At 36.8% G+C, this 13,643-nt stretch overlaps 1 protein-coding gene across 1 annotated transcript; it reads left to right on the plus strand.

Moving 5' to 3' along the window:
* Positions 1-9,056: 9,056 nt before the first annotated feature.
* LOC103271123 (60S ribosomal protein L3-like) lies at positions 9,057-10,327 on the plus strand. Its single transcript, XM_021717846.1, is given in 2 exon segments — positions 9,057-9,450; positions 9,598-10,327. Coding segments are annotated over 2 exon segments (1,065 nt in total). The 5' UTR covers positions 9,057-9,066; the 3' UTR covers positions 10,279-10,327.
* The last annotated feature ends 3,316 nt before the right edge of the window (positions 10,328-13,643 follow it).

A 13,643-nucleotide genomic window follows, 5' to 3' on the forward strand; every position in this document is an offset into this window, starting at 1 on the left:
CTTAGGTACTGATATATTGCATCACTCTTGGAAAATGACACTTTAGCAACAAAAACACATTAATTAGAATTTTTAGTGAATAGCAATAACCAAAAGTTATTTGACTCCAAAGATGATCAATAATTCCCTTCTCATTTTGAGAATTGTATTTTTATTTATTTTTTATTTTTTAATTTATTTATTTTGAATTGGAGTCTCACTCTGTCGCCCAGACTGGAGTGCAGTGGCCACTCCTGGCCACCGCAGCCTCGACCTGCTGGGCTCTGGCGATCCTTCCACCTCAGCCTTCCGAGTAGCTGGAATTACAGGCGCACGCTACCATGCCCGGCTAATTTTTTGATTTATTGTAGAGATGAGGGCTCGCCAAGTTGCCCAGGCGAGTCTTGAACCCGCGGACTCAGGCAATCCACTCACCTCAGCCTCCCAAAGCGCTGGGATTACAGGCTAAGCCACTGAGACCAGCTTGTATTTTTTTTTATGATTGGAAAATACAATTTTTTTAATAAGTGTGTGTATGAGAGAGAGAAAGAGATAGACATAGAGATAGAGATAGAGAGAGAGGGAGGGGGAGAGAGAGAGCGAAAGAGGAGATTCATCTCTTCAAGGTAGGCGATAGGGTCAAAGCTTAAGAAACATGGCAATGGACTCAAAGAGCACTTGGCCATGCCAGAGTTTAGTAAAGCAATGGTGAATGGCGGTTCGAGGTTGAATGCTTTTAAACATTCCCCTTTGTTGAGGGCAGGTTTTTAAGGTGGTTTGGTGGTGGTCTGCTCCAAGTCATCAAGAAGGGGCAGATAAGTGTAGGTAATAAAGTCAGGTGATGGACAGAAGGCAGATGGGTGGGTTGGTCACATGACAGTTGCCATGATGATGGGGTCTGTGTAATGAAGGTCATGAAGGACTGATTGGGTAAACTTGCTTACAAAAAAAGCTGGGGAGGGGGTTGTAAAGCAATTATCAACAGCTTCCTCTGAGAAAGCAGTTCTGTCCTTCGCCTGTGATTAGAGGGCAAATTAAAGCGAACTGTTAGAAAAACATGAGATTTAGGCAATGCTAAAATGGCTGCCCATTAGGTATATTAAACCCATGGAAAATTGTATTTTTAGGGTGGTTTTCTGAGGTCAAAATGTATAACTACTACAGATAGCACTGAGACTTATTGAAGTGACAATGAACACCTTTGTGATAAGAAAGTGCATTTGTGTGTGGACGGCTACAAGTAATGGCCAACTCATTTTCCTCAATGCAATAAAAGTATAACTAAAATCTTCATTTAAGTAAGTTTTTGACTTACTTTGTTTGCCTTGCACCATTACATCAAATGATCCATTATTTCCACTATAAAGGTACTTCATGGGAACTAAACTGTAAATCTGAAATAACTTCTCCCAAAAGCCTTGGTTTAGAAAGGTGCTAAATTTCCAAACTGGCAAAGAACAAATAAGATGTAGGAGCAAAACAGATCAGTATAACACCTCCTTTCTCAGTTAGAATGAGGGTACCACAAAATATTGGTAGGTAGGCAAGATTTCTGATAATTTTTCTAAAAATTCTAATAACACATAAAATCATACTGCTATTTAAAATACTAAAGATAATTTCAATATAGAAATCTTAAAAGTAAACCTGACCAGGAAAATGTTTTAACCCATATGTTATTCACTTAGAACTATCAACATAAAACTTTTTTTTTATTTTTAAAAATTTGTCTAAAATGTGTCAGAACTTTAGAGTAGCTTCTATTTATCTGGACCAAAAAGGAATAATATTTGAGATGAAATGCAGCACCTAACACAGATGCTGGCACATAACTATCATAAATAGTTCCATACTGCCTCTCTTTCTAGTGATATTTTGGAAAAACCCAAGACTCTTTTCTCAAGTTAATTTTCTAGAAGCAAAATTTCTGAGTCAAAAGAAATGTAAAAATTCTTCAATTGCCAAAAAAATGTTTTGCTAATTTGCTTTAAAGAATTTGTTTAACCTATCAGTAGGTATAAGAATGCTTTTCTCCCCATAGAAAAACCAACAATGAAAGATATAATTTTAAAAATTGCCTGCAGAAAAAGACAGAAAGAACTGTTAAAGGGTTTATTTTAAAATCAAAAGGTGAAGGACAATAAAGGCAGAGAGAAAATAAGAGGAGATGCTTACCTTTTTTATGCTTCTGCATTGGCTTTTCTGCTGTTTGTTACTTCCTTTTACTTACAAAAAAAGTGAAGATAAAATCATCTAAATAAAGATAAAAATTCTATGAAATGCTCTAACACATTTAAACCAATCTCCACAATTACTCAATGGACTCCACAATAAAACTTTTAGGTCACACATCATTAACAAAAACATTTAAGTACTTAGAAACCCAATAGTCAACTGAAACTTACATAAAGCAACTTTTTTTGCCTACTTATTGTAAGATTTGTGAGAAAACATAATACATGCACAAAAATGGGAAGACAAAGGCGATAACACAATATAAATTGTTAAATGCTCCATTTGAAACTTTAGAAGCCATATGGCCTTTTCTGGTACTTACAATCACAACAATAATTTTCGAAGTCTAATAGGTTGCAACAGTCCATTAGGGGTAAATAAAAGAGAAACATTCAACACTGCAGCACCATAAGTTGTTCGTATTTATCCAAAATTTTTATTTGTACTCAAGTCAAATGGCAACAAAACCTCTTTGGGAAGGCAAACACTTTGGAGACAAACAGTGGGGACAATACAACACAGCTGGGGATGCAACTTTAATATAGTAGCTTCTGAGATTTAGGGTCTTTGTTTTCTTTCTTTCTTTCTTGTATGATTTAATTTTATTCTGTTGCATGCCCTTACCAAATGAGACAAAGTAAAAAATCAGTAAATAATAGATGCTATATTTGTAGAAGACATATATAGAGCACTGCATTTGTTCCTCAAAATACCCTCTTGAGATCTAGTAGGTAGTCAGGATCTTTGTTTTCACTTATCAAAACTTCCACCAGAATTTCCTGATTGGGTCATGTTAAAATCAGATGCTATCAATGTCCAGACACCTGTCTTTCATGAAATCCACATGTCAGCAGTCTACTCCTACTTTCTAATCGTTTTCTTACAACCATAGATTAGATTTTGTAAATCTATTCTTCTAGGATTTAATGGACTAAAAATTGAAGAAAATGTATGTACCAGCATTTATTCTATATTATTTTATCTGATTTACCAGGAACAACTGTTTAAGTGATTTCTCTCTTTCTCACACACATTCATTCTTAACTCAATGTTTATTTTTATACCCAGACTACAAATACAACATATTAATTTACTCCTTTCATTTTTGTACTGATTTTTGGTTATTTTAAATTCCCTTTGAAGTAACATTTTCAATTTAAAAAATTGAGGCATAATTAACATAATAGTAAAATTCACCCATTTAAGTGGATAGTTGTGTATATTGTGATAACTGCATACAATCCAATAACCTCTACCACACTTAAGATAAAGCACTTTTTCATTTTCTCCACAAATGTCCTCCTGCTCCTTTGTAATCAACCTCTCCCTGTCAAACCCTGGCAACCATTTTTTGTTTGGGTTGCCTTTCCTGAATGTCATATAAATAGAATCATATAATATGTAGCCTTTTGGGTCTAGTTTCTTTTACTGGTCACAGTGCATTTGAGATTCATCCATGTTGCTCTCAACTCCAAGAGTGCATTTCTTTATATTGCTGAATAATATTCCATCATGTAGTCATATCAGTATTTATTTATCTATTTCCAAATAAAAGGACATGTGGATTGTAAAACCACATTTTTATGTCTCTTTTTTCTTCATTAAGAAAATGTACAATTATGTGTTCAAAATTTCCATTTTTAGATCTTTGAGTCACTCTATTTTTTTTGAGTTGTAGTCTCACTCAGTCATCCAGACTGGAATGCAAGGCACACTCAAGGACACCCTGGCATCACCTGCTGGGCTCTGGCGTTCATTCTGTCTCAGCCTTCCAAGTAGCTGGAACTAACTAGCTGGCTAATTTTTTTTTATTTACTGTAGAGACGAGGTCTCACCAAGTTGCCCGGGCTGGTCTCGAACCCGCAGACTCTGGCAATCCACTTGCCTTGGCCTCCCAAAGTGCCGGGATTACAGACTGAGCCACCAAGTCTGGCCCTGGGAGTCACTTTAAGGCTATGTTTCCTTTTAAAGCCTCTGGCATAGAGAAAATACTTATCTTTACTCTGAATTAAAAAAAATATGATTATTGTTTTTAATTTCATTTTCTTTTTACTTGAACTTGAAGGTGTGTAATAGAAGGCACATACTTCTTTCAAAGGTTGCTATCACTTCCACACTTAAGGGCTATATTTCTTCAAATGATACATAGGTTCCCAGTAATGGAACCTGTTTGAACCTATTATGACATAATTTAAAAATTAGGTCCTGGTAAGTGAAAAGATGTTTGATTTTAGCTTTATGTCTAGGCAAGCATATGGGACTTGTTTCTTTCATAGAAAGGATATGGGGCAAGATTTCCCTTCTGTGTCCCCTTGTTATTAAAAACTTTGTCATTCTGTCATGATGAAAGTAACTCTAGCTATTGCTTTAAAAATAAATGTCTTTATGTAAGTTAGATTTCATAAAATATTAATTTTAGCTCATCTTTGATAGAGACTATTAAAAATATGATATATGTATGCCTTTATGTGCATTCTGCTTTTTTGCAATACTTCATAAAATTGTGATTTTTATGAGATTGTAATTGTTTGCCATCTTTGTAAAACAATCAAGAAACATAAAATAAAAGCGAATTGATAACAATACAATTTTAGGCCGGGCTCAGTGGCTCAGCCCGTAATCCCATCACTTTGGGAGGCCGAGGTGAGTGGATTGCCTGAGCCCAAGGGTTTGAGACCTGCCTGGGCAACTTGGCGAGACCTCATCTCTACAATAAATAAAAAATTAGCCGGGTGTGGTAGCGCACGCCTCCTGTAGTTCCAGCTACTTAGAAGGCTGAGGCAGAAGGATCGCTGGAGCCCAGCAGGTCGAGGCTGCAGTGGCTGGGAGCAGTCACTGCACTCCAGTCTAGGTGACAGAGTGAGACTCCAATTCAAAAAAAAAAAATTTAGAACAATTTCAGCTTATAAACAAGTATATAAAACTCAAATTATATCTATCAAAACTATAAGAAAGTGTATCCCCAGTTAAATAGCATGTATTGTTCCAGCTACTTAATTATAACACGAAATATGTAATGTTAACACAATCAGATAAATGTCTGAAGATATTCATTCAGCGGACAGCTTTCTCCTACTTCAAGAAGAAAATCATATATCTTCATAGAAATATGAAAGGAAAATATACTAGTACTGAAATTCAGAGAAAATAATGAATTAACCTTCTAATCATTTTTTAAAAAATAAGAAAACAAGATGCATCTATTTATGATATTTTATATCCTTTTAGAGAAATGAGTAAAAATTAATAATGTATCTTTAATATATAACTAAATATTATTTAAAAGATATATGTGTATAACCTAAAATTCATTCTGTTTCTTTTTTTTAAAATAAACTATCATGTACATAGGGGCAAATGATTAACATGTTTAATACATTTCTTATTATAATTTCCTGAGTCCCCTAGCTAATCAGTATGGCCTTTTCTATCCCAGAAAATCCTATCAAAATTATAGCCATGTAGTATTGATTGGGTAAACCAGAACTAAGATATATTTCTGATATAGGTTTCTATTGTCAAATATAGAAAGCAGGAAAAAATACAAAACAAAAAGCAATGATATTTTCTCAATCTCTTGGCAAAGATGCTAATAGGAGTCTGGTCTGTAGGAAGTAAAATAGAGAATAATTACTGGAAATAACTTACTATAGAAGTCGGGAGGAAGTTTTAGAAACCTCTTTAGCATTCTCACTGTTCACAGAAAATAGAATAGTCTAAAATTAGAAGCAACATGCAATAACATGAAGATATGTGAAGTAAGGTATGAATTCAAGTGTATTAAAATTACTACAAAACAAAAAAGCAAAATTAAAATCTGCATTGGAGAGAAGAAATGCATTGCATAATTTATACTGTAGAACGGAAAATCAAGGAACTGAAGCACAAGGAAGTTCTCCAGGAATTCATAAGAAAAGCCAAAGGTAATGAAACTAGAAACTCATGATAAAGCAAGGAGGACCGTAAACAGTCATCCAATCAATGGATTGTGGTTATCCCAGAGGAAGAAATTATAAATGAAGTAGAATCAAAATGTAAAAAAATAAAGCTACATATATTATTTAAGGATATGTTTCAAACTTCTTTCTATTCATATAATAACTGATTTAATTCTATCCCCCAAATCAGGTAACCTATATGTAGATGAGATTGAAAGAACACAGAATATAAATAAATAAACAAAAAGAAAGATTAAGGGAATTAGAGAGCTGGTGAGAGACAGAGAGAGATACTGACAAGTAAATAGGTTGCTTTTAAGACGACAACAACAACAACAACGAAATATACTACCCGGACTTGACTTGGCAGGGGTTTTAAATTCAAGAGGACAGAAATATAATGTTGCCAGAGCCCTGAATATAAGATGACATGACAAGACATCAGTACATTTATTATTAGTGAATTAAAGCAACAGAGGAGTAAAGTTACGCTGTGGCTCAAGACATATCACATTTATGTGTTTATGTTTATAAATGTTCTTTAAGACTTACTACAAAAAATCTTGAAAGGAAATAATAATTAAACTCAAGGCTCATATAGACTGAATTGGTGAGTCCACCTGCATTGGTTTTAAAATTCAAAGGAAGCAATTCCATGCCGTTTTGCAATCTGGGGGTAGCTGGAGTCTGCAGAGTTTCTGCAGCTTTGCTTTAGGGTCTGCTTTTTAGGAAATGAGTTTCTAACACCATATTCTTGCCAATAATTCAAATAAATAGAATTATTTGCAATTTTAATACTTTAGTAATACCTTAAGCAGTGCTAGTTGTTTTAGTCTTAGTAAAAATTCCTTAATAATATTGAACATGATTCTAGGCATATGACTACTGAAAATTACTTTATTTTCATAAAAACTAAGTTTTCATAGTTCTTGAGGACTATGTACATATACACATGTTAGGTGAGTATTATTTAAAAAAGACAAGATAAGAAGTGTTGGTGAATATATAACAGGTGTATGATAAATAATTGTGGTTTTAATTTGCATTGCCCTGATGATTATTGATATGGAACATTTTTCCATATACTTCTTGGCCACTTGTATGTCTTTTGAGAAATGTCTATTCACTTTCTTTGCTGATTTTAAAATCAGATTATTTGTTTTCTTACTATTGAGTTATTTGAGTTTCTTATATATTTTGGATATTAACTACTTATCGCATGTATGGTTCACAAATATTTTCTTCCATTTCATAGGTTGTCTCTTTGCTCTATTAGTTGTTTCCTTTGCTGTGTAAAAGCTTTTTAGTTTGATGCCATCACATTTGTCTAATTTTTTCTGTGCCTTTGGAGTCATATCCAAAAAAAGGTCTTTGACTAGACCAATGTCAAGAAGCGATTTCCAGTGTTTTCTTCTAACAGTTTCAGGTCTTACATTTAAGTCCTTAATCCACTTGGAGCTTATTTTGTATATTGAGTGAGATAAGAATCTAATTTCACTCTGTGTGTCAACCTAAATAAGAAACAGACAGGTAGCCTCTCTAAAAAATGATGTTAATTTAGGAATAGGGATTGCAATAGGAATATGCATGCTATAGTAAACTATGTACAAATTCATGAAGATAAAGGAAGACAAATATTTCTAAAGGAAAAATGAAGAGGATTGCATAACTGTTTTGAGAAAATTATTCTTTGCTGAAAAAGTCAATGCCAAAGGTGATGCCAGTTTAATGTTAGACAGGCGATTGTTGAGCATATGTCCTCACAAAAGTACTTTTTTGTGTGTAAGGTCTCAGTGGCCTTTGTGCAAGTTGTGGCTTTTACAGAGTCTTTTGTTATAGTTTGTGTTATCAGGGAATTGTGAAGGGGAACCCATCCTTCATGACCTTCCTCCACTTTATGTGACAGGGGTTTTAATACAAGTGACTCCATTTTGTATTTGACAGTTTTCACATTTTCCCCTCTGATCAAGATCTTTTTCTGAAAGCAATGCTAACCAACTATCCCATAGTTAGGTTTTGATAGGCCCTTGATGTCAAGATAGACTTGTCCTAATTTGGCTTGTTGTGATTTCACATCAGAAGGAAGAAACTGGTGACTAGGAGTCAAATTAAAACCTTTTTAGACAAATTTGAGCAACAAGGGGTATTTGGAGGTGGTAGCTCTCAGGTTAAGTCTACCTGGAGTCCTTTGATAAGTTTAATCTTGCCTCTTCTGCAGGCATTTGCTATCACCTCTCAGTGCTGAGGTAACATTATTTTGTCAGACGTTGTACTTTGGCAATAATTTAACAAGCAGTGGATATAATTTAAAAAGAAAAATATAAAATAAAATTAATTGTAGTATAAAAATCGCAGTTTGCATAATGGTTTTGAGTCATGCTTTTAGAGAAGAATTAAAACTGTGAATGACAGACTTAGAGAAATGTTTAAAATTCTTAGGGAAGTTCATTATAATCAGCAATTGACAAGGAAATTTGGTTGTTTTTGTGGCATGTTAGATTTCTAAGAGTTGTATATACTTTTGAAAAATTCATATCAATAACATACACATTAAGTATAACTGAAAGAAGATCTAACATCACTAATTATTTGACAATGTTTTCCATACAGTTTATGAATAAGCCTAATTCTTTAATATCTCTACAAAATGAGAGAAGTCCTTTGAGACTCTCCAGGGGTCAAGAAAATCCCAAAGCTAATTCCAGCCTAAAAAATACTTAATTTAGAATTTTGATAAGGGGAAGCTCATAAAAAATGTTAAAAGATTTAAAACACCTGATCAAACTAGAACACAGAATGACTGTGAAACAATAGTCATTTTTAATCATTGTAAAGATCAGAAAGTTCAATAGCAATAGAGAAAGTTACACAGATGAAAAAATAAAAGCTTCTACCGGCAGAACTTAACAGCAGTATGTCTCACAGGAAGTTCTCCGCTCCCAGACATGGATCCCTGGGCTTCCTGCCTCAGAAGCACAGCAGCAGGCATCGTGGGAAGGTGAAGAGCTTCCCCAAGGATGACCCTTCCAAGCCTGTCCACCTCACAGCCTTTCTGGGATACAAGACTGGCATGACCCACATTGTGTGGGAAGTTGATAGGCCAGAATCCAAGGTGAACAAGCAGGAAGTTGTGGAGGCCAAGACCATGGTGGAGACACTGCCCATGGTGGTTGTAGGCATTGTGGGCTATGTGGAAACCCCCGGAGGCCTCTAGACCTTCAAGACCACCTTTACTGAGCACATCGGTGACGAGTGCAAAAGGGACTTCTATAAGAACTGGCATAAGTCCAAGAAGAAGGCCTTCACCAAGTACTGCAAGAAATGGCAGGATGAGGATGGCAAGAAGCAGCTGGAGAAGGACTTCAGCAGCCTGAAAAAGTACTGCCAGGTCATCCGTATCATTGTGCACACCCAGATGCGCCTGCCTCCCCTGTGCCAGAAGAAGGCCCACCTGATGGAGATCCAGGTGAATGGAAGTTCGGTGACCAAGAAACTGGACTGGGCTCAGGAGAGGCTGGAGCAGCAGGTCCCTGTGAATCAAGTGTTTGGGCAGGATGAGATGATGAAAGTCATCGGGGTGACAAAGGGCCAAGGCTATGAAGGGGTCACCAGTCGTTGGCACACCAAGAAACTGCCCCGTAAGACCCACCAAGGACTGCACAAGGTTGCCTACATTGGGGCATGGCATCCTGCCCGAGTGGCATTCCCTGTGGCACGGGCTGGGCAGAAAGGCTACCATCACCGCACTGAGATCAACAAGAAGATCTATAAGATCGGCCAGGGCTACTTTATCAAGGATGGCAAGTTGATCAAGAACAACGCCTCCACTGACTATGACTTGTCTGACAAGAATGTCAACCCTCTGGGTGGCTTTGTCCACTATGGTGAAGTGACCAATGACTTCGTCATGCTGAAAGGCTGTGTGGTGGGGACCAAGAAGCGAGTGCTCACCTTGCGCAAGTCTTTGCTGGTGCAGACCAAACGGCATGCTCTGGAGAAGACTGACCTTAAGTTCATCGATACTACCTCCAAGTTTGGCCATGGCCACTTCCAGACCGTGGGGGAGAAGAAAGCATTCATGGGACCACTCAAGAAAGACCGAATTGCAAAAGAAGAAGGAGCTTAATGCCAAGAATAGACTGTGCAGCTGGTGGAATCTCAATAAAGGTTGTTATTCAATGAAAAAAAATGAAAAAAGAAAAGAAAAAGTTAACCTTTTCAAAGCTCAGTTTTCCTAAGTAATCAAACAAACAAACAAACAAAAAACCCCCAACTAATAAACACAACACAGGAAATTATCTTGATAAAGATAAAAATTATCTTGACAAAACACAAAATCTTTATTTCTTAGGCCAGTTACAAAAAAAAAATTGTAATATAACTGCTTTTTCTTATGGGAAGTCCATTTAGATAAACTGAAATCCAAATCTAATGAAAAGGTACTTGATATTTAATTTTAAAAGTAAAAGTGTGTCCAAAGGTTTTAAGTGCATATCATATTATAGAAGAATGTAAAAAAAAAAAAAAAAGACTATAACCTTGAGCAAGGTAATAAATGACTCTTAGTAACAGCTTGGAAACTTTCCTGGTATGTAGAAAAATTCAGACAGTATTTTTAAAAGCCAAGAGTACAAAATCTAGTTATACTGAAGAAGAACACTGCTTTTCTAAGCCTTGAGAACAAATATTTTAGTGTCAAACAATAAGAGAAAAAGCTTGGGAAAAAAGTAATGGAAGCTGATGAAAAAACTGGAGACAGTTATCACCCAAATCAAGCAAAGTGGTGTACTTTTTCAAGGGGAGAATAAGCTAAAGGTAATGATGTATAACCTGCAAATCCCATGCAATGAGATACAGCAGAAGTCGGACTTCTGAAATATAAGTTTGAAAAGCTTTAAGAGAAATACTCTACCTAAGAAATTAAACTATCATTTTAAGCGAAGAAGATAGCATTTCCAATCTGAAACTAGGGAAATTAAATGGCAGTAAGAAATCAGAGCTGGAAGGACAAGGAAGATGGCGACGGGGCAGCTTGGTCTATGAGACCTCCACAAAAGAGAACACAAAAAAACTCTGGCTCTCTCCCCGGGGGCTGCAGATCCCATCATTGGCAGCCTGCTCTTCACACAGAGCTCAGCTGTTGACACCACTGAAGCATCATGGTGGTCCAGGCAGCAGCAGCAGAAGCAGCAGCCACCACCACCACCACCATTGCATATCGCACCGCCCATGCCTGAGGTGATCCACACCTTCAGACCTTGAAGCCCCTGCAGGCAAGGTCTGCTGAGATTGCGGCCACCACTACTGCACCAGAATGTCCTGCCAGGCCGTGGGTCTCCTCCCGTGTGCCTTGAGGCAGCTCCCATTTCTGGCTTCTTTCTGGCTCCCTCCCCGGTGGGGCGAGCAGCTGAGATAGAGGTCATCTAGGGGGTGAGATAGCACCACCAGCTGGTGATTCAAGGTAACAACACTGAAAGGGGAAAAACAGAAGCTTGATAGACATAGGACAGATCTGAGTGGTGAACTGGGCAGTAGTGAACTGACTGGTGATCTGAACTGCCCTTCACAGCAGGCCAGGGGCAACTGACCCTATCTGTGAACAAATTTACCAGGGTGAAAAGACAGATAGAAGTCAGAACTGAAAGGACATTGGAATTAAATGAAAAGTCTCAGAGTGTGCTTGGTTGGTTCTGTTAGTTTACTGGCTTGATTCTATTCCTTTCATTTTGTTCCTTTTTTTCTTTCTTTTTTTTTTCTTTTCTTTCCTTCTTTCTGTAAACCATATCTTTGTATAGAGGAATAACACACCATTAAGGAGATTGGTTAGCTTGTACATTAGCATCATTGTATGTTTTAGTTTTTTTTTTTTTTTTTTTTTATGAGAGTTGGTTAGTTGGTAGCCGTGGTCTATTGTTTTTATCTGTTTCAGTTTTTGTCTCTCTCTCCATTTGTTGGTAAACTTGTCTGTTCTCCCCCTTACTCCTCTCTCTCTCCACCCCCTCTTACTCCCACTGTCTGTTCCATTCTCTTCCCTCTGTTAACCTCATTTTATTTCAGGGAGTAAGCCTACAACACCACTGCATGGACAGATTCCAAGGCAGTGGGAAGTGGGTTTCAGATTATCCATACACCTGTCCACGGATACCAGGACCTGTAGAGAGATTTTGAATCACAGCTCCCCCCTTAAGTAAATCTCAAAACTGCAAAAAGAACCACCCCCAACTACAGTGCAACACCAGAAATGAACAAAGTAAGAGGATATACATAAAGAAGAATAGGAGATTGAACAAACAGAAGTAAAGGCAACCCCTCCACCCCGAATAACAGAATTAAAGAAGATGGTGACATGGTAGGAAGGAAAAAGTAGGGAAGAAAAAACAGCACAAATGAAGAAAAACCAAAAAAAGAATATAGGTCTCACACAGACCTCTGGGAGATCAGACACCAAGAAAACAGACTTCAGAACACAAACAATGAAGAGCCCCCAGAATGACTGGTCACATGCAACAAACCCAGACATCAAGAAATTAACAGAGAGAATTAAAAAACTTGAGGAGAGACAAGAGGAAAATAAGAAGGAGCTGATAACAGAAATAATAGCAGAAAAGAATACTGTGATGGAAATAAATAACAAACTAATAAGCACGGAAAGCAGAATTAGTCAAGCAAAAGGAAGAATCTCAGAGCCCAAAGACCAAAAACAAAACTAACCCAAACTGTCAAAAACATAGAAAAGAAGGTTAAAAAGACAGAACAAAACCTTCAAGAGATGAATGATCACTTCAAGAGAAAAAACCTAAGAGTAATTGGCCATCCTGAGGCAGAGAGAGAAACAGAGTTCACACTGGAACAAACATTTCATGAAATCGTTCAAGAAAACATCCCTCATCTCATCAGTGATGCAAAAATTCAAACACAAGAGATTCAGAGAACCCCTGCAAGACAACAAATGAGAAGACTAACTCCCAGACACATAATAATTCACCTGAACGAAGTAGGTATAAAAGAAAAAATCCTAAAGGCAGCAAGAGAAAAAAGGTCAGACTACCTACCAAGAAAGACCAACTAGAATAGCAGCAGATTTATCTACAGAAACCCTCCAGGCTAGGAGAACTTGGAGCCCTATCTTCAAAGTTCTAAAAGATAAACAATTTCAACCAAGAATAACATACCCAGTCAAGCTAAGCTTCATCAGTGAGGGAGAATTGATATCTTTCCCAGACATCCAATCCCTAAGAATGTACGCTGCCACCAGACCACCTCTACAAAAAACACTTAAGAAAGTATTGAACACAGAAGAAAAAGAAAAAATAACAACAACGTTCTTCACAAGAGATTAAAAACACACATGAACTGCTCTAAAACCAAAAGAAAGATAGCACACAAACAGTAAGAACAACAACAACTCTGTAAGAACATTATGACAGGGATCAACTCTCACATTTCAATAATTAGCTTGAATGTGAACAGACTAAATGCACCACTGAAAAG

The sequence above is a fragment of the Carlito syrichta genome, unplaced genomic scaffold (assembly GCF_000164805.1).
Source record: "Carlito syrichta isolate Samal-C Ts95f unplaced genomic scaffold, Tarsius_syrichta-2.0.1 Scaffold311238, whole genome shotgun sequence".
Classification (NCBI taxonomy): Eukaryota; Metazoa; Chordata; class Mammalia; order Primates; family Tarsiidae; genus Carlito; species Carlito syrichta.